General features: G+C 40.5%; 1 protein-coding gene across 1 annotated transcript in view; it reads left to right on the top strand.

Moving 5' to 3' along the window:
• Window positions 1-21795, top strand: part of LOC122549486 (regulator of G-protein signaling 22-like) — a 145351-nt gene that overhangs the window by 27493 nt on the left and 96063 nt on the right. Inside the window, exons 6-7 of the mRNA XM_043689345.1 lie at window positions 14942-15272; window positions 21602-21740. Of these exons, the coding sequence (XP_043545280.1) occupies window positions 14942-15272; window positions 21602-21740 (470 nt within the window). The remainder of the gene's footprint in view (window positions 1-14941; window positions 15273-21601; window positions 21741-21795) is intronic.

Here is a 21795-nt window from a genome sequence, read left to right as displayed (position 1 = left end):
TCAGCACTGTCCCCATGACTTGTCCTACCTGCCTATCTTCTTTTCTACCTATCCACTCCACCCTACTCCCGCCCCCGACCTATCACCTTCATCCCCTCTCCCACTCACCTATTGTACTCTAAGCTACTTTCTCCCCACCACCACCTTCCTCTAGCTTATCTCTCCACACTTCAGACTCTCTGCTTTTATTCCTGATGAAGGGCTTTTGCCCGAAACGTCAATTTTACTGCTCCTCGGATGCTGCCTGAGCTGCTGTGCTCTTCCAGCCAGGATGCCAGTACAATGCACTTACAACCTAGTTGATTAGTTTAAGGCAGGTGGAGGAAAGAATACACATAAGTAGCGTATACTGCCTGCCTAAGTGTCTGGGTTCAGCCAACATCTTTGATAGAAATGCTAACTGTTTGATACAGACTCAATACAAAGTGTTAATAATTGTCCTTCTCAGGAAGAGCAGTTAGTGCCCATTACTACAGCAATGGACTTCCACGCAGCCAATTGAAACTGGCAACCATGCTGAAATTAACAAAGGCTGCGCTGGAACTGACAATGACTGCACTGAAACTATTAACGATTCTGCAATGTTTACAACAAACTATGTTACAGAGACAATAACATCATCACAGATCTATTATATCACAAAATGTATAAAAGTATCTTGACATGTGCTCCGGGTTGAGAGAAGAATCGCAGCTGACCACTCTGCTGTTGGTGTCTTTCTCTCCCCAGAGCTTCCTTGTACAATTAACTCTGTCGATGAACCCCGACTCTGACTCCGAGGCTGGTGATTTTCTCCAAAACACAACCTATGATAGACCCTGTAAAATATTCTCCATCATCCACTGAAAAATGGTGCAGGCTGATGATACTCTAAATGTCAGTCTTGTATGTTGGTACAAGCCCTTATGGGTATTAATTATAGCATACTTCTGTGAATCCTCTTCTAACTTCAATTGCAAGTATGCATGGCTCATGTCCAGCTTCATGAAAGACAGCAGCCCCCAAACCCCACACCCAACCCCTGATTTGCATACAAGTCCTCTATGTGAGAGATTTGGTATTCATCTAACTGCAAGAAGTGGTTTACTGTTTGTTTTAAATACCCACACAGACAAACTGACCCATAGGGCTTCACAATCAATATAATCGGATGCAGCACATTCTGCAAACTGTACTGGGTTGATAATTTCTTCACTTTCCAGCCTCCTAGGCCTTGCAGAATCATGGAAATGCTCCCTAGTCAACATGTAAGTTGCCTTGGCTCCTTTTGGTCTCTAGACTAATACCGTGAATTCAAGACGGTGGCAAAGTAGCATCACAGCATGCAAACTTTTGTCTGGAACACATCTGCTTCGTCTGCTTGTACTTCTTTTTTCTTCTTTTACTGATCTTTTCTTTATTTCTTTAATCTACTTACCTTCTGTGGAGAACGGGTTTGTACAGCATGGAGAAGGTTGAACCAGCGTGGCAGTGAGAGAGTTCCCCCAGTATCTGTGGCAATGGCGTGACCAGGCAGCCTCAGGCCTGACAGCATTTGCAGTAACATCAATTATGGGGCGATCGAGCCATTGTGGGGATTGCATGGCCAGCATAGCTAAACACTTAAGAATGACTAGAATCTCATCTTATCCAGTTTCTCTGTATGGAGACCACAAATCTGGTTCTGAAAGTCTATAATGTGCACCTGGATTGGACAGTGGTGACTGGACTGGAGGAGCAGAGAGGGTGAAGTCTGCAGAGATGGAAAGATGAATTTTAGAAGCTGTTTCAGTTCTAGTAATATTAATTCAATATTACCTTACTCAGTATTTTACCATTTATACAATTTGTTTAGTAATTTATTCTGAAATCCAAAATGGTGCCAAAATGCAGCGACACTATCCATTTTTCACTGTAGCTAGGTACAAGTGACAATAAAATAAATAAATAGACCTTCCTCAAATACTTATGGGCATTTAATTAGGACTTCAGTCAGGCAGTCAGTTACTAATCAAAAAATGTTTGAACCAATCAAGCTGAACCTTTCTCAACCAATTTCATCCCATCAGGCTTGGGTCTGAGCCTTTTACTACAATCAGTGCTAACTAAACTGCTTCTGATACAAGACCAGAACCGAAGGTGGGACCCATAATTTATAAAGGTTCTCAGTATATGTTCTCAGTCTTGTCAATGTTTCGCACAAACCTAAGGGTTTGAGTCAGGGCGAATTTTGTTAAAGATTGATTCTGCAGTCAGCTGGTATCAATCTTAATTAGAACTGGGTGACCATTTAACCAGATGTTTATTTTGATTGATGCTGATTTGGATATTGCTGAGCAATTGAGCTATTCCGAGCCAGATGTAGGTGGGCTTTCTCAGGCCTATTGTGATTCTTTTGATGTCTTGAGTCCACCTATTGGCAGCAACTACAATGGCTTGCTGGCCCAGATTCTGAAGAAAATGTTAACCATATGGCTGTAGCTTGACTTTGTTTTGCTGTGAGCGGACCTACAGTCCCTCAGTTTCAGATATATCCTGAGTGAGGCTATGCAATTGCTTCACTCAAGTGGTGTCCCAAAACTCAGTGGTCTGGCGAGGATGTCAACTTCCATTGACACATGCTGTAGCTCATATGCTCCACTTGTCATGTTTTCCATTGACAAAGTCAGTTGTAGTACCTGTTTGAAGTCCAGTTGGGCTTCAGTTAGTAGGCGCTTTTGCATGGCTACATCATTAATCCCACATACGAAATGGTCTCTCAGTAACTCACTAACAGTTAAACCAAAGTCACATGCCTCTGCCAGTCATCTTAACCTCTTCAAAAATTCTGACATAAACTCCCCTGGTTCTCGAACTGCTGAGGAAAACCGATCGTGTCTCAGAATTAGAGGATGCTTTGTGCCATAATGTTCCTTAACTAAGTCAGTCAACTCTTGGAAGTTGTAGTATCTGGTGCTTTAGGAAACGTTAGGCTTCTAATAACTGAAAAAGCTCCAGATACATAAGCTGTCAGAAGAATTACCTGTTGAGTTTCATCTGCCCCAATGTCAATAGCCTGGAAAAAAATAACACATTCTTTCCACAGAATGGACCCAGTCTTCAATGGCTGGATCAAATGAATCAAGCTTCCAAAATGGTGTCAGATATGCTTCCCTAACACAAAGATGACTGTTGCAAGTGAACGTTTTCAGGAGAATTTTTTTTTCTCACATCACTACTAAAATAGTTCCACAGAGCCCTGTATCCTGTCACCAAGTCACCCTTTATTTACACATTTATAGCACTTGACATTGTTCCAGCTTCCTCACAGAGAGAGCAGAACCTCTGACACTCCTGTTTTTATAAATTAAACAATTCACAGTTTACAAAAGAATTAACATTAACAGCTGCACACAAAGAAACAGCAATTTTACAAGGGAGGGGAATGGCAAAGCCAGGTCCCAAACCCTGACATTCAACTGGTTTTCAGGGAAATGAGGACAAACCTCAAATCCCAGTTTCAATCATTACAAACAGTCACAATGACATTTATACATACAAGACAGTCCTGTTACATTTAAAAAGTGCATACAATACAGAGATGCTCCTGTATATATCTGTCAGCCAGGGCTCCCTGATTGGACGAGGTTAACAGCCCCAGTCAGGGAACTCATATTCTATGAGATCCACCTGTGTAAATCCATTACAAGCACGACAGGTGTGGCCTAATTAGCTGAGACCTGATGAGTGTTTTGGAAAACCCAGTCCAAAGTAGGTGCTTTCTGTTTAACACTCTGGATTAACTGGCTTGGTCCCTCAACTCTCTCACTTTACAAGTTCTCCTTCTCTTACAGATTCTCCCACCCCCATTCCCCACCATTCTAACCAATCAGTAGTCATGATCACTTCAAGTGCCAAAACAGAGCCACAATGAAAAAAAACTTTGAGAAGCACTTATTAAGAGGTGTGCTAAAATTAGTATAGAATCACTCTTCGTTTTCGTTTCTCCTTCTTCTGTGGGGGAAGCTTCCATTTGGCAATTTTGTGGGGCACTGCTGAACTTAGGATTTCAAATTGATGATTGTGAAGATGTGTAAAATCAGCAGTTTCAATTTTAAGCATTTTTTGCAAAAGTACAATGCACTCGTTGCTTCTTGTGTTTTATTCCTATTTTTCCTTTCTGCTTTTACTTTTATCAAGAATTCTTGTCCCCTCTTTCTTTGAAGGCACTGTTGTACGTCCATGGCTATGACTCAGTATCTCAGCCAAAAATGCAATTCTTCTAGTTTAAACATGAGGATAGAATTTTGGAGTTCATGTCTCGTGCAATTTGCAATTGGATTTGCAATATTGCAGTCAGAAGCTTCTCTAATCTACTATGTTCAGGTCAACTACCATTGTCTCAGTTGAGGTCAGCTAGCTCATTACAAACTGGGAACCAAACTTCAACGCTTCCTCAATAAAAAGCCAAAGAACTGCGGATGCTGTTAATCAGAAATAAAAGCAGGAAATTTCTGGAAAAGCTCAGCAGGTTTGGCATCATCTGTGAAGAGAAAACAAGTTAACATTTTGGGTTCGGTGACCCATCCTCAGATATTCCTCATTCCTCTGGTTGAATGTTTGCTGACAGTTATATTTTTATAACCGACCATTATAAAACTGCATCTGTCTTCTAGCCTTTCTTTAATGAATATGAAGTTTATTAGGTCAGCTTTTCAGCATTTTAAATCACCATCAGTAGTACAAACACATTTTCATTCTTTACAGATACTGGATAGTAAAGATACTCTATAGAATGAATACAAACAAAGACTAGTTTTACAACCTTATAATGCTTAGCACATGGCCAGAGGAAATCTTCAAAACAAGGTTTTGAACAATATTTAATTATCTAAGAGTACATTGTTAAAAACATTGAAAATGGGAGAGAACTAGGCCATCAGCCTACTTTGTGCCTGTTCTACCATTCAATATGTTGTGGCTGCTCATCCAACTCAGTATCCTATGCTCACTTTCACATTATATTCTTTGATCCCTTTAGCCCTAATGATGCCAAACCAACAATGCTTAAATGTATAAATGTATTAATAAAACTTATCATTGGTATGTATTGAGCACCCTTATTTCAGCAATTTAAGTTCTCTTCACAGCTACTAGATGTATTGTAGCGAATTTTGACTGCTACTATTGCATTGTCTAAAAATTACAAATGCCTATGACATTCGATTGGAGTGAAAAAGTTGGTTGTTTCTTTGGCCCAATTTGGTTTAAGTACAGCCGGTTCTGATATAATGCAATAGTTCCATTCCCGTGACATTCTATGTTATAAGAAAATCACGCAATTGCTTTGCCATTTAAACTAATGGGGCTGGAATAGTGTTATAGCCGATACAGGTAAGGAAAATTCATGTTCCACAAATAATGGTCTAAATTCTTCAATAACATTAAAGCCAATTCGCATTGAAGAAACACGCATTATAGCACAATCGACTGTAATCCTTTAATTGGTCTTAATGTTAGTGTGGGAGATACATTGTTTCAACTTCTCCTGCCACTGTGCAGACCCCCAAGGTCCTTGTGTGGTAGCAGCTTCTAGAACCTCAAGTCAATGAATCCACTTGCTGCTTGCTTTGCATGGACCCATCGAGCTGCTATGCAGCTATAAGGGAACATTGTATGGGAATAGGGCAACTAGCACCATTGCTGTCAATGAGTAATTTCCTTGACTTATGATTTTGTAACATAAGGAATGATTTGGTTTTTTTTCAAATAAGTAGTGTCTCATTGTCATCCATTGTTATTTAGCTAATAGCAATTAAATTGGCTTTCATGGTGCCCACTGGAATTGTATGATCATATCTGCAGTGATGTTTGGGACTTCCATGCAATGTTTAGATACTAACAGCCAGATAACATCACTTTGGGAACAGAATGGCTTAACTAGACGCTAGTCCATAAAATGATCCTTCTGGGTACAGCAGTTGTCACGCTGTCTCACAATGACATCTTCCTCCCCTCTCCAAAGAGTACCGTTTTGATTTGACTCTGCCTTGAAATTTCCAGAATCCATGAAGTTCGAAATAATATTGTCATAACAATGGACCAGAACCACAAAGTACAATGGATGTTATTAAAATTTTAATTGCAAAGGATACTTTTTAATCAAGGACTCTTACAGACAAAAAAACTCCCAGAAGATGTTTCAGTGTAGTCTGTAAAAATTGTGTGTGGATTCATGGAATGTCGTCCCTGTAGAATGCCAGGGCTATTTCAAACAGAAAGTCATTATGGAGAAACCAATGATCTCCCCTTTTCAACATAAAGCCACGTCTTTTACTTTTTGGGTTTTTTTCCTTCCAAGGATACATAAAATAAAATGGTTAAAAACCAGCTGTAACTTGGTCTATGTGTACTAGTGAAAGATGGTCTGCTAGTGGAAGGTGCAATATTGAGCCGAGGTTTGTATGTATTTGCCCTGGTTAGACCACAAGCGTGCTGTCAAGATCACAGTTGAAGAATATCAATTGTCACCCCCTGCATTGCGGGTACCAGGAGCATTTCATTCTGACTGCTGGAAGTCAAGCACCAACAAAAGGAACAGGAGAAAAGTATGTTAATAACCTGTAAAAATCAAGAATCCTGAACTCAACCATTCAACTAGCAATTTTCTACTTTCTATACTTCAGGAACTACCCGAGAAATGGATCTAGATAATCTTTTAGCTTTTATCTTTTTCTTGGAATCAAGCCATATTTCTAATCTGTTGATATGTGTGTTACATTACTCCTTCTTTTTGCATTTAGTAACCAATAATCTCACTCTGTTGTTAGCTCAGTAAATACTCAATTATTGGGTCGTATCTGGGGACTGGTTAGTTCAGTTGGCAGGACAGGCAGTTTGTATTGCAGAGTGATGCCAACAGCATTCAGTTTCTGCATTGGCTGACGTCAACATGAAGGACTGACCTTCTCAACTTTACCCCTCACCTGAGGCATGTTGAGCCTCATGTTAAACTCACTCACTCACTCACTAATGAGCAACTCACTCTGAGGCTATGGCAACTTTACTTTTTACTCAACTCTGGTTAAAACATAACTCCTTTTAAAACATAATTTCATTTGTTCTACAAAAGAGGGATCCTCTATAAGTTAACTTTGTTGCAACTAACAGAGGGGGTGGATGAATAGTGAAAGGAAGCTCATTCATTTGTCCTCACTCAGGGGCTTAACAATTTGGACCATCTGTCGGGGATTGGAAGAACTTTGAGAACTTTGCCCAGGGATGAGCCATAACAAAACTCATGGTTCACTGGTTTAATGTGAATGAAATCTGTTCTCCATAATGGCTTAAACATTTTGGCAGGGACTTTAGATTAAAGTGTAATAACCAACTACCACCCACGTGATATTCACGCACAAGTTAACTTTGACCACGTGATGAATTTTTCAGGGACAATCGTATCGGGGCCTGAATGATGTCGGCAAGGTCAAAAAATGTGGCAGAATCCCATGAGAAGTGCAGCAAGGCCTATCTTGATGTTGGGAATAACTCATTGCACCTTTAAACTCTAATCTACATATCGAGACAAGATTCTCGAGATTCTCGCTCAGCAGCAGTCAGTTGTCTATTAAGAGGGATTATTATTTATTAATTACTTTATTAGCTGCATATTTTACCTCAATAATATGCAGTTTCTATGATACTGCCCGCTACCAAGAAAACAGGATACAGAGAATTTTAGTTGTGGAAGTTCTGGTTAGAGCGGGTAGATGATTTCAACTTGCCGCTTGCACAGAAGGATCTCTATGTTGGATGTCAACATCATAGTGCGCACTCCATGAACACTGGCCACATGCACTCTTTGACCACAGACATTGGCATCCAGTACATGCCAGCTTCTAAAAACACTCAATGCACATTTTGGATCTACATGTGAAACACCTTTGTACCTCAGGATGCACTGACAGCTATCATTGTAACGCTGCAGCAAGGACATTGTGTGCTCATAGATCGGACCAAGCTGCATCTACAGCCTGTTTGCTTGCTCTCATGGTGCTCACTCACTATAAATGTGCCTGAATGCTCAGAGCATCCCTGCCTTGCCGAGAGATTTTGCATCTTGCCCCTCAACCAGGGCTAGAAGGCTCATAATGCTACTGTGTTGGCATACTGTAGGCACAGACACAAAGCCTTCCAAAGACACAAAGCTTGTCATTGTTGTCAACAGTCCTCAGTCAAGTCGAGGCAGATACTCTTCAGACAGAGGGTACTGGTGTAGTAAGTCAAGGACATCCTCCAGTATCAGTCCAAACGTTTGAATGCTGTCAGTCAGCTGCACGGGGCAGTTAGAGTCAGAATCTCCTCCTCATAAGGGGTAAGGGACCAAATGTCAGGCAAGCCACTTTTCACCTTGACTCTTTCTGCCCCATTGTGCACTGGTTCCCTACTGGAATGAGAGAGAGGCAGATAATGATGGAGATAGAAGTGGGTGGCACAGCTATTACTGCTGGTACAGGTGAAATAAATAGATAGCAGGCAGGGTTAGTGGTATTAGGATTAGGTTGGAGGACAGCAAGAGAGAAAGATGTTGCAGGCAATCGTGAGAGTGGTAGAATATGAGCTTTGATGGGAGTTGAATGCAGTATCTGAGATAGAGTGATTCTGAGGTATTAGAAATAAGATGTTGGCACTTATGCTTGTAAAATGGAGAAAATCAATGAAGTTCTTCCTATAGTGCTATGCATTTCTCCAGATGGCTCAGATTGCACTGACCCTAGTGGCAAAATTGGACCAGATTGATAGGGTCTGCTGTTGTGGCCTCCATTACTGGTGTTGGGGAAAGAGGACATCCCACTCCTGCAGCACTCTGTCTAGCAGGATCACAAAGCAGCATGCCAATTTTCCCTGGGGTGCCATGTCTGAGGCAAATGTCAGCAACTATGTAGGGCAACTTTAACTGACCGTGGATTTTAAAGATGATATCAGCACCAGGAATGCCAGTTCATTTCAGAATTCCACTTCCAGGAACAACAAATGGAGCTAGATTTGGACAAGAGGTGAGTTATCGGGGTACATAGTTGACCAAGTACATTTGTGGCAAGAAAACTTGCTATGCCTTGTGGAGAGAAACCCTTCCTGAAATTTAGAGAGACCGACATTTAGCCAAAACAACGTACGATTCTGATCTACTTCACTAAGTGTGAGTTTTGTCAAGATTTATGAACAATTTCTTCCTTGGGACCTAACAACTTTACTTGCTGCATGTTCCCAAATTTGTTGCATTAACTAACAACAGGTACACCACCCTTTGGTGTCCTCCTTGTCCAATTCTAGCTCCATTCTACCACTCATCATGCCCAAAACATCTCTCCATTGCTGGGATACCTGGAATGGATTGGCACCCCTGTTGCTGATGCCATCTTTCAAAGGTTGTTGTGCAGCTGTATACCGAGAGCTCAGACCTCCCTCGTACAATTCCTGACATTTGTCTGGTACTTGGCAGCATCAGGAAAGTAATTTCCCCTGTTTTGCAAGCAGGGACCTGGAGGTCCTGCTGGTTGGGATGGTTGCTGTTGGACATTCTCTTCCCCTAGGATCAGCAGTGGAGGACATGACAGCAGACCATGTCAGAGCTGAAAATGTGTTGCTGGAAAAGCGCAGCAGGTCAGGCAGCATCCAAGGAACAGGAGAATCGACGTTTCAGGCATAAGCCCTTCTTCAGGAATGAGGAAAGTGTGTCCAGCAGGCTAAGATAAAAGGTAGGGAGGAGGGACTTGGGGGAGGGGCGTTGGAATTGCGATAGGTGGAGGGAGGTTATCACCCTCACCTTGACCTCCCTCCACCTATCGCAATTCCAATGCCCCTCCCCCAAGTCCCTCCTCCCTACCTTTTATCTTAGCCTGCTGGACACACTTTCCTCATTCCTGAAGAAGGGCTTATGCCCGAAATGTCGATTCTCCTGTTCCTTGGATGCTGCCTGACCTGCTGCGCTTTTCCAGCAACACATTTTCAGCTCTGATCTCCAGCATCTGCAGTCCTCACTTTCTCCTAGCAGACCATGTCAGCCTGGTCTGAGTTTGTCACCCCATTCAGTGCAGTGTCAGCCATGTGGAGGAAAGCGCAGCAATGTAGAAATAAAGCCAGTAACCTTCTCCACTCTGCCATTGTAAGTGACACCATCTTCTCTCTGATATGTCAGATTCACCCTAGCCCTGCAACAGTACCCACCTCTCACCAAGGCTCATGTTCTACCATTCTCAAACTTGCCTGCAGCAATTTCACTCACTCACTGTTATCCACCCTCAACCAACACCACTAATCCTGCGTGCCCTTTGCACTATCTACTCACCCCCTTGGGATATCTCCCTACCTGCACCATAGTAACAGCTGTGCCACCTACTTTCATCTCTCATAATAACTTCCTCCCTCCCATTCCAGGAGGAAATCAGCCCACAATAGGGCAGAAAGAAATGTACACGAAAGAGTCAAGACAGGTGGTGAGCTGATCTACATTTGGCTCTTCATCCCTAAGGAGAATTCTTGGCATCTAGTTTGCTCGGGGCAAATGGTATGATAGAACACAGCATATTAATGAGGTGAGAACTGCAGTTAATTTTGCTAACAAGCAATAACCACCCAGAATAGGCAACTCGTATTACCTAGTGAGAATCTTGTTTTGACGCCCAGAATTTAGTTAAAAGATACAGCAAGTTATTCCTGATGTTAAGCTGGACTTCACATGATTTTGTACATTTCTTGCCATGGCCCACTTTGCTAAGGCCCGTATAGCATTCTGTGCCATATCTACTTTTCTATTGAAATATGCTATTTCCGCTCCTCTTGATTGCTTAAAAATTGCTCTCAACTAAGTGCATAATGTCACTGACATACAAAAAAATGAAGAACATAGAGGTTAAGGGAAGGTATTTTAGTCAAGTAAAAACTAATTCAGTTATTCTGCCTCGATGTAATGAATTAAATAAATTTATTCACAATGCTCTTTCCACTAAATATTAAAGCAGGAGAACATATGATCAGGATTGAGCACATGGTCAGTGTGATCTCTCCTTTAAATTTAATCTGAAATCCAGGTATCATTCCAGTAAATTTACATTACTTCCTAGGGTGTGACGGCCAACCTGAACACCGTACTCCTGGTATGGTCTAACCAGGGCCTTGTTTAAACAAAGCATAACTTTGCTCACATTGTATTCTGGTTCTCTAGCCATAAAGCCCATTTTTTCAAGAGCCTTTTTGATTTTTTTTTGTCCCTGCCCATGACCATTTAATCTATGTACATGGACCCCAAGGTTTATTTAGTCCTCTGCTATTTTCAGTTTTTCACAACTTGGAATTTTTTCTGTTCTGTCATTTATAGGTCCAAAGTGACCTTAAATTTGCTTACAGTAAAATTCATTTATCAGAATTTTGCTCACTCACCTAATCTATTACTATCTATTTAGAGTCATAGTCACAGAGATGTACAGCACAGAAACAGACCCTCCTGTCCAACTTGACCAGATATCCTAACCCAATCTAGTTCCACCTGCCAGCACCCGACCCATATCCCTCCAAACCCTTCCTATTCATATACCCATCCAGATGCCTTTTAAATGTTGCAATTGTACCAGCCTTCACCACCTCATCTGACAGCTCATTCCATACACGTACCACCTTCTGCATGGAAAAGTTTGCCCCTTAGGTTTCTTTTATATATTTCCCCTCTCACCCTAAACCTATGCCCTCACGTTCTGGACTCCCCCACCCTAGGAAAATACTTTGTCTATTTATACTATCCATGCCCCTCATGATTTTATAAACCTCTATATGGTCACCCTTCAGCCTCTGATGCTTTAGGGAAAACAGCCCTAGCCTATTCAACCTCTCCCTATGACTCAAATCCTCCAACCCTGACAACATTCTTGTAAATCTTTTCGGAATCCTTTCAAGTTTCACAACATACTTCTGATAGGAAGGAGACCAGACTTGCACGCAATATGTAAGTTAGTGATTCCATTAAGACTACGTACAATGCAATCTATCTTTGTATCATTGGCAAACTTTTTATCCCATCATCTAAGTCATTAACCAATATGTTGAATTGTTGAGGCCTCAACATAGATCCTTGTGCAACCCTAGTATTCACGTCCTAACAATTGGTGTATTTTCCCATTATGCAGTCGGTTTTAATATAACGCGATCATTCCATTCTCGTGTGATCTCCTGTTATAAGAAAATTGTGCAATTGCCGTGCCATTTACACTGATGGGGCCAGAATCATGTTATAGCCAATACTGGTAAGGAAAGTTTGTGTTCTACAAATAAAGATCTAAATTATTCAATCGCGTTAAAGCCAATTCGTGTTGAAGAAACACGCATTATAACAGAACTGACAGTACCTAATGTCTGTCTCCTGCCACGTAATATACTTGCTGGCAGTCAAAAATTTGTCTTCAATTCCATGTGTGTTAACCTTAATTACTATCCTTCATGATATATTTATTGAGTGACTCTTTCTGATGCAGCTGAATAATTTTCAGTTTCTGTGTTCTGTCCCTCTATCGTGAATAAAAGAGTGACAGAGTAATTTTATCCTGGAAATCACAGGCCAATAAATTTCAATCAACAATGATTATTATGAAACAATTTTATAGATAAATTCAACTACAATAATTTGAGAACATATTCAAGACACAATGGTTTCTAGGTTAATAAACAGCATCAAATAACTGTCTTGAAACGCATAAAAGTGAATAAATCCTCAAGACCTGATCAGGTGTACTCTGTGGGAAGCTAGGGAAGTGATTGCTGAGATATTTGTATCATTGATAGTTGCAGGTGAGGGGCTGGAAGACTGGAGGTTGGCTAACATGGTGCCACTATTTAAGAAAGGTGGTAAGGAAAAGCCAGGAAACTATAGACTGGTGAGTCTGACATCGGTGGTGGGCAAGTTGTTGGATGGAATCCAGAGGGACAGGATTTACATGTATTTGGAAAGGCAAGGACTGATTTCGGATAGTCAACATGGCTTTGTGCATGGGAAATCATGTCTCACAAACTTGATTGAGCTTTTTGAAGAAGTAACAAAGTTGAAGGCAGAGCAGTAGACGTGGTCTATATGGACTTCAATAAGGTATTCGACAAGGTTCCCCATGGGAGACTGGTTAGCAAGGTTAGACCTCACAGAATACAGGGAAATCTATCCATTTGGATACAGAACTGTCTCAGAACTGGTGGAGGGTTGTTTTTCAGACTGCAGGCCTATGACCAGTGGAGTGCCATAGGATCGGTGCTGGGTCCATTACTTTTCACCATTTAGATAAATGATTTGGATGTGAATATAGGAGGTATAGTTAGTAGGTTTGCAGATGGCACCAAAATTGGAGGTGTAGTGAACAGCGAAGAGGGTTACCTCAGAGTACAATGGCATCTTGATCAGATGGGCCAATGGGCTTTGGAATGGCAGTTGCAGTTTAATTTAGATAAATGCAAGTTGCTGCATTTTGGGAAAGCAAATCTTAGCAGGGCCTATACACTTAATGGTAAGGTCCTAGGGAGTGTTGCTGAACAAAGAGACCTTGAAGTGTAGGTTCATAGTTTCTTGGAAGTGGAGTCACAGGTAGATAGGATAGTGAAGAAGGCATTTGGTATGCTTTCCTTTATTGGTCAGAGTATTGAGTACAGGAGTTGGGAGGTCATGTTGCGACTGTACATGACATTGGTTGGGCCACTGTTGGATTATTGTGTGCAATTCTGGTCTCCTTCCTACCGGAAGATTGTTGTGAAACATTAAAGGTTCAGAAAAGATATAGAATGATGCTGCCAGGGTTGGAGGATTTAAGCTACAGGGAGAGGCTGAATAGGCTGGGGCTATTTTCCCTGGAGCGTGGAGGCTGAGGGGTGACCTTATAGAGGTATATAAAATCATGAGGGGCATGGATAATATAAATAGACAAAGTCTTTTCCCTGGGGTGGGGGGAATTCAGAACTCAAGGGCATAGATTTAGTGTGAGAGGGGAAAGATATGAAAAGGACCTAAGGGGCAATGTTTTTACACAGAAGATGGTGCATGTATGGAATGAGCTGCCAGAGGAAGTGGTGGAGGCTGGTACAATGCAGCATTTAGAAGGCATCTGGATAGTTATATGAATAGGAAAGGTTTAGAGGGATTTAGGCCAATTGCTAGCAAATGGGATTAGATTAGGTTAAGATGAACGAGTTGGTCTGAAGGGTCTGTTTCAATGCTGTACATCTCTATGACTCTGTGATTAAAAAACCTTTTCACCATATTTTTCTCCAACTGAGAAGATTCAAATATATGTTATTTATTATTTTTATTCTTTCAGACTGAGTAATTATTTATACATTTTGAATATTTAAATATTCAATTTATCCCATGGAACTTAGTATAGAAACAAATACAATTTATTATCTTCCTTTCTCCTGCAATCTGATATGTGTTGTATAAGGTAATAGTTCTTAGCCAATTGGCAGAATAGTGCACCCATTCTATTGATGTCACATACAGACTGTGGGTGGAGACAAGAAGTTTGACTCTTGCTTTCAGAGGAGGCAGATGTATCTGGACCAGCTCAGTCAGGAGTATCAAGCAATGACCCTTCTTGTTATCTAAGATCACCCACTTCTGTAGATACTTGAAAGTGATGTAAATTCTGCCAATAATTATGAGCTAGGTCCAAGACAGATACAAACGAACTCTGGTGGCAACAAACTCTCACAAACAGCCCTTATCCAGCACCAAATACTGGTACAGCTGACAAATACCACAAGATACCAGGAGTGGTCATCTGAGAAAACATTTCAATGTACATTGCTGAAGTCTCTGTGAAGAGAGAAATTATAAATGCATATTGTTATGTAAAGTCATGTGCAGTGCCAGGGAATATTGATTTTTAGTAACTAGGAATGAAAGAAGGTACATAGACATATAATATCAAGCTTGTGTTCATGATATTAATTACAGGCTTGCAAAGTTGCTGTCTCAGTTAGGAAGCAACACCGGACCTGGCATGCCACAAATCGATCCTGCTTACCGCCCTTGGGTTACTGAGAAAGAAGAAGAAGAAGAACCCTTGTCTAAAATTGTAGATATGATTGATGATACTTCAGAAGAAATATATGATGATGAGGAGGAGGAGGAAGAAGAAGAAGAAGAAGAAGAAAAAGAAGAAGAAGAAGAAGAAGAAGAAGAAGAAGACCCCATGTCCAAAACTGTAGATATGGTTGAAGATAGCACAGCAGAAATCCATATCAGCCATGAAGAGGGAAATGATCTGGTTTCTGTGAAAAGCGAGGCAAGTCTGCTAATGACATCTTTATGCCTTCCTATGTTGCTAAGCCATTAACCTAATTTGTCTTCTAATTTATTTGTAATCCTGCACTTAGAACATAGTAAGGGACTGAAAGCCAACAGAAAAAATACTTTCGGCAATTTTCATAAAACCCAGATTATTAGGAGATGGGTTCAACTTAAAACAGATGTATAGTTAACATGTTCAAAATAGTAGGCATTGATCAAATATGCATATATGGGGAGGCAATAGCATAGTGATAATGTCATTGGACTAGCAACCCAAACCACCAGACTAATGTTCTAGAGACAAACATTCAAAATCCACCATGATAGATGGTGAAATTTGAATTCAAAGGAAAAAAAGCTAAAATAAAAGCAAAATATCACAGATGTGAAAATCTGACTAGTTCAGACTTCTTTTTCCTTTTCACAGCTAACATTTCCCTCTATTTTATGTACATACCACTTCTTTACCAACATTATCACTGACTTTGTCTTTTGCTCTGGGCACACTCAACATCTATTCTATTTGTCCCTTTTCCCCCTACTGTCAACAGGATAAACCCTATCATTTTCCAAACCCATTCAATTCTGAAGAAGAATCCTACTGAACTCAAAATATTAGCTGTTTCGTTCACCACATATGCTGCTAGTCCTGCTGAGTTTTTCCAGCATTTTTTGTGTTTTAAAAAAGCTGATTTAATGGCAACTATAATCACTGTCAATTATTATAAAACCTCTTCTGTCTCAGTAAGGTTCTAATTCCCTGATTAATGTCCTTTCTGGAAGGAAATCTGCCATCCTTACACAGGCTGGCCTACACGTGACTTCATGACCATAGCAATGTGGTTGACTCTTAACTGCCATCTTGAAAATTAAGGATAGGTAATAAATGCTGAGCTAGCCAGTGAAGCTGACATTAATGTAAAAGAAAATATAGAAAGATGATATTCAAACAGGTATATGGTATAAAAAATATATAGGCCACTATTGTAACTATGGGAAAACAGGAGTTGTCATCCATCAGAGGAGTAAGATATTGACTCTGTCAGAGGTTTTGTATCCAGGGCACAAGGTTGAATCTTTCACTATCAAGTGGCAAGTTTGGTAGCGTGGAACATTTTCTAAGGCTAAAGTGTAGTGAGAGAGGGCCATACTACTTTGTGACCTTCAACCTGATTAATTCCAGTTTATACCCATTCTGGTCCTCATTCTGCCAGGTATGTTTCAGCCATGCTGAGAGCATGACAGGCAAACTTGCCAAATTTGTTGGGAGCCTCCCTGGTGGTGGTGATTGTGGAGACAAATTGATTCAAAGGCATTCAGTGCCTGATCAAGGGATTTGGTAGCAAGAAAGGGTTAACCCACAGCCCCCTTTGGCCTATCACCTCCTTCCCTGTGACATCCCAATTTACCTATGCCTGAGGTCCTTCTCGAGCTGCAGCCTTGGATGACGTGGGGAACTGTAAACATCTACCACGTCAGTGGTGCCAATACTAAGAACAGAAGTTATTACAGCGTCTGATTGGCTGGCCCTTCTCAGCAGGTGAGACTATGCCTCCCCACCACTAACCACCCAGCTCCCTTAGACCTTCATCCCACAGGAAGGCTTGTCGTTGACCAGCGAAGTGCCTGGTGGCACAAATGTGGCAGACCTTTTGAAAAAAGGTGATGTGAGGAGGATCTTTCCAGCTCTCCAGCCAGTGTCTACTTAGACTACACCAAGGCTTTTGATAAAGTCTCACATAGGAGACTGATAACGAAGGTTAGAGCCCATGGGATCCAAGGAACTTTGGCTAATTGTTTACATAATTGGCTGAATGGCATGAAGCAGAGGGTGCAGGTTTAGGTGTGTTTTTGTGCCTGTGACTGTCCAGTGGGATTTCACAGGGAACAGTCTGGGGCCCTTGCTGCGAAAGCCAAATATAAATAATTTAGAATTGAGTTAAGATGGTTGATCAGTAAGTTCATGAATGATAGGAAAATTGGTGTGGTCTAAGTAGTAAGAATAAAGCATTAGATTATAGAAGGATATAAATAGGGTGGTCAGTGTCTAATGGAATTTAATTCAAATAAGTGTAAGGTGATGTAGTTTGGCAGGAAAACAAGGTAAGGCATTACATAATGAATGGTAGGACCCTGGGAAGCACTGAAGATCAGAGGCATTTTGATGTCCATGTCCATAGGTCCCTTACAGGGACAGGTAGATAAAATGGTTAAGAAGCAATTTCGATACTTGTTTTAATAGCTGAGGCATGGGGTTGGAGAGTAGAAAGGTGATACTGGAACTGTATAAAATGTTGGCCACAGCTAGAGTACTGTGTGCAGTTCTAAAATTCACTTTATAGGAGGGATGTGATTGCACAGGAGAGAGTACAGTGGAGAGTTAATAGGATGTTGCCTATGCTGAAGAGTTACAGTTATGAAGAGAGCTTGGATAGACTGGGAGTAGAGGAAACTGAAGGAGGATGTGATTGAGATGAATAAAATTGTGAGGGGCATATTCAGGGTAGATGGGAAGAGGGGTCAGTGATAAGGGCATAGATTTAAGGCAAGAACCAAGAGGTTTAGAAGAAATACGAGGAAAATTCTTTTCATCCAGAAGGTGATGGGCATGTGGAACTCACTGCCTGTAAGAGTAGTAGAAACAGAAACCCTTGTAACATTTAATAAGTATTTAGACCTGGACTTGTGATGCCAAGACATATAAGGCTATGGGCCAAATGTTGGAAGATAGAATTAGAATAATTAGATTATTTTTTAACCAGAGCAGAGTTGATGGGCTGATGGGCCTTTTTCTGTGCTGTAGACCTAAAGGAACATAAAGAGAAACGTAGGCCTTTCAGCCCTTTGAGGCTATTCTACCATTCGATGAGATCAGGTTTGCTCTGTGGCCTAACTCCATATTTAGTCCATATTCCTTATTCAGTTTGCTTAACACAAATGTATCTAGCGCAGATTTAAAATTGAAAACTGATCCAGCATCTGTTGCCTTTACTGCAAGACAGTACCAAACATCTACCATCCTTTGTGTCTCGAACTGCATCCTAACATTTCTCCTGAATGGTCACACTTGCTTACATTGAACGCCATGTGCCACAGTTTTGCCCATTCACTCAGACTATCGCTGTCCCTTTGCAATTTTATGCTATCATTTACACTGTATACAATGCCACCTAAGTTGTGTCATCAGCAAATTTGGATCTATGACTTTCCATGCCACTAACCAGGATGTTAATAAATAATATGAATAATTGAGGCTCTAGCATAAATCCTTGTGAGACACCATTGGTCGCATCCTGCCAATTTGAGTCCCTAACCATTATGTAACCTTTCTGTTTCCTGCCACACATCCAATTTCCCAACCATGTCAGTTAATTTGCCCTTCATTCCATTCAAATAAAACAATGAACTGTGGATGCTGGAAATCTGAAGCTAAACTAGAAACACCATTCTGAAGAAGGGTCACAACACAAAATGTTAACTCTGTTTTTTTTCTCCACAGATGACGCCAGCACTGCTGAGTTTCTGTAGCAATTTCTGTTTTTGATCCATACATTCACCTACCAACTACCTTAGTCACCTATTCAAAAAATTGATTGAAGTTTATCAGGCATTACATACTTATCATGAAGCTGGCTCTCCATGACTCCAACACTTTTCTCACCACAGATGTTAGGCTAACTAGTTTATAATTCCCTGGTTTTTCTTTTTCACTCTTCTTAAAAAGCAGAGCGTCATGTACAATTTTCCAGTTCAGAAGGACAACAACTCTATCTAGGGAACTCTAAAAGATTATAGTTAGGCTGAATATAATGTGCTCTCCTAGTTCCTTTAACACTCTTAGATTTAAACCATCAGTTTTTGGGGCTTTGTTACTGTTAATTACATTAATTTCCTCATTACCAATGTTTTACTTACGTTAATTTTATTCTGTCCCTGAACCCAATTCATGATTAATATCCTAGGGACTTCTGGCGAGCTATTTTCCTTTTCCACTGTAAATACTGAGAAAATGATTATTAAACATGTCTGCTATTTCCCATAGTCCCATTAACAGTATCCCCACTTTCAGCCTTTAGTAGGCAAACATTGCTTTTGACCACTCACTTTCCCTTAATGTATCTATAAAGTTTCTTCTTGTTGATTTTGATGTCTCTGGCAAGTGTCTTCTCATAATCCCGTTTTGTAGCTCTTATAAGCTTCTTTGTGTCCTTTGCTGTCTTTGTATCTTTCCCATTCAGCAAGATCTGTGCCGTTTTTTACACTTTTGTAAAGTACTTTCTTTTAGTTTTATGCTGTCCCTTATGCCTTCAGTTATCCGTGACTGTTTTTTCTGTGAAATGGAGCTTTCCACTCAGGGATATTAACAGGGTCTAGACCTTTATTATGTGCACAGGATTTCACCCAAGGACATTCATTTGGACAAGAAAGAATTCTAGGTGGAAGTGGGTACTGCAAATGCTGGAGATTAAGAGTCAAGAGTCGCTTTTCCTGTTCCTCGGATGCTGCCTGACCTGCTGTGCTTATCCAGCACAATAAAGTCTTCTGACCAGTGTCAATGCATTTTGGGTGACAACTTTACTGGGGAGCAAAATGTTGTGTTGAACATGAGGTATAGAGGAAAAATGTGCTTTTGAACCATTACTAACTTCAGGATTTCAAATTGTGCTTCATGGTCAATATGGTACTTATTGTAATTCTTGCTGCAATACATTAAGCACAGTAGCCAATTTGTGTGCAACAACATCTCACTAACAGAAAAGTGGTAAATGATTAGATGATTTTAGTAACTTGTTTAACAGATTAATGTTAACAAAAACATCTGAAATGTATCCATAATCTTTCTTAATTAGCGACATGGAGTATTTTACAGCCATCTGAGAAGGGAGACAGAACTTTAGTTTAACCTACCAATCTTTCAAAAGATAAGGCCACCATCAATGAGACATTCTATTATTTTTGCAGTGCAGTAAGGCAACAATATTACTTTGCAAATTAAGATGTCAGTGCGATAGGCACTATGATATGCAAAAGACCTAGCAGTGTATTGGCTGGTTGGATTGCATTAAGTGCTATGAGTCTTTCTGCCCTCCTGTTGAAAGTCCTCACCATTCCAGGATCATCTTAGAGACCAAAGGTTATCCCTGGGTTATTTTTTCTCCCTTAGTATCAGCTTCCTAAGTGCTTTTCCCCTGTGGCCTCCACCCTCACCTTTAATAGTATGGACAGAAGTTCATGGTCTTCTTTGTGATTGGATGGGATTAAGCCATCTGTTCAGCTGCTTCTATTGTTTCTTCCCCTGCTGCTTGCTCACTAGACCAAATATTCCCTGGGCTTCTCTTTGCTAACCCTGAAGACCCTTCTTTCTCAAATATCTCTTCCAACGCCACTGAGGCACATCTAATCCATAAGAATCTCTTCTTGATACTTGAACCCACACTCCCTTTAGTGCTAATCACTGAATTTCCACTTTGGTCTTCATGCTATCTGATGCCCTAACATGTTTCTTCTGCTCAGGTAATAACTATGCCCTTTTCAAAATCACTGTCACAGTTCAAAAACTTTACAAACTCTACTATGTTTTTACATACCGGAGCCGATCATAATATTGAACCTTACTAAAGAAAATAGAATAAATGGGATGGAGGAAATGAGAACTACATAACATCAAATGAGTTCTACCCATTTCTCAATTCTGTCCCATTTTGTCTGCCATCACTTGTCCCTGCAGGAATTGATGATGTTGATTCTTGTGGTGAAGGCTCAGCATTATAGGCTTCCACGCAACTTTTCAACTGGTTTATTCAGTTCCCTTCCTGTTGGATTTGCACTCCAGAACTTCAATGTTTCTGAGGAAAGTGGAGGTGGTAACAAACAATGTATTCTCAAACAATTCAATGCATCCTTATAATGGTTATTTTCTTAATACAGAATGTGATCATTTGGAAATGTTTATCCATTTATGTTAATAACAATGTGGGGAACAGCATAATTCACAACTGCCCTAGGGGCAATGACTTAGGGAATAAAAAGGAAATTTGCTAAGGTACACAGGAGATAATGACAACAGATAGGGAGAGATAGGAAAGTGGAAAATCTATGTGTTGAGCATCCAGTGAAGAGCATATTAAGGGTCGAGTCCAAAATTTCCATCTTTCAGAAATAGTAAGTAAAGATCCAGATCCTCAAAACACATTTATGCTGCATATTTCCATTGAGTCATTGCTATTACCTTAGATGAATAGTGCATTTTAACAAACTGTAAATTTGTTTCTGAGAATGTTGCCTGAAATAATTATTGCAAAGGAAACAAATTTGCCTCACTAGGCTTCCATTGTACAAACCGATACAGTAGAAGAAGCTCCAATGGTTAACTTCCAAACTGAACATGAAACTGTAGCCAAATTTAAGGTAGCTTCATCCACTCCTGCAACTTCTGTGAAGATTGAGGACAATGTTGTATCTGGTAAGACACTTAAGCTTATAGTTACTGCAAAGAGACTTAACTCAGAGTGTTCTGT

This window comes from Chiloscyllium plagiosum, chromosome 4 (assembly GCF_004010195.1).
Source record: "Chiloscyllium plagiosum isolate BGI_BamShark_2017 chromosome 4, ASM401019v2, whole genome shotgun sequence".
NCBI lineage: Eukaryota > Metazoa > Chordata > Chondrichthyes > Orectolobiformes > Hemiscylliidae > Chiloscyllium > Chiloscyllium plagiosum.
This window is presented reverse-complemented; position numbering and strand designations above follow the sequence as displayed.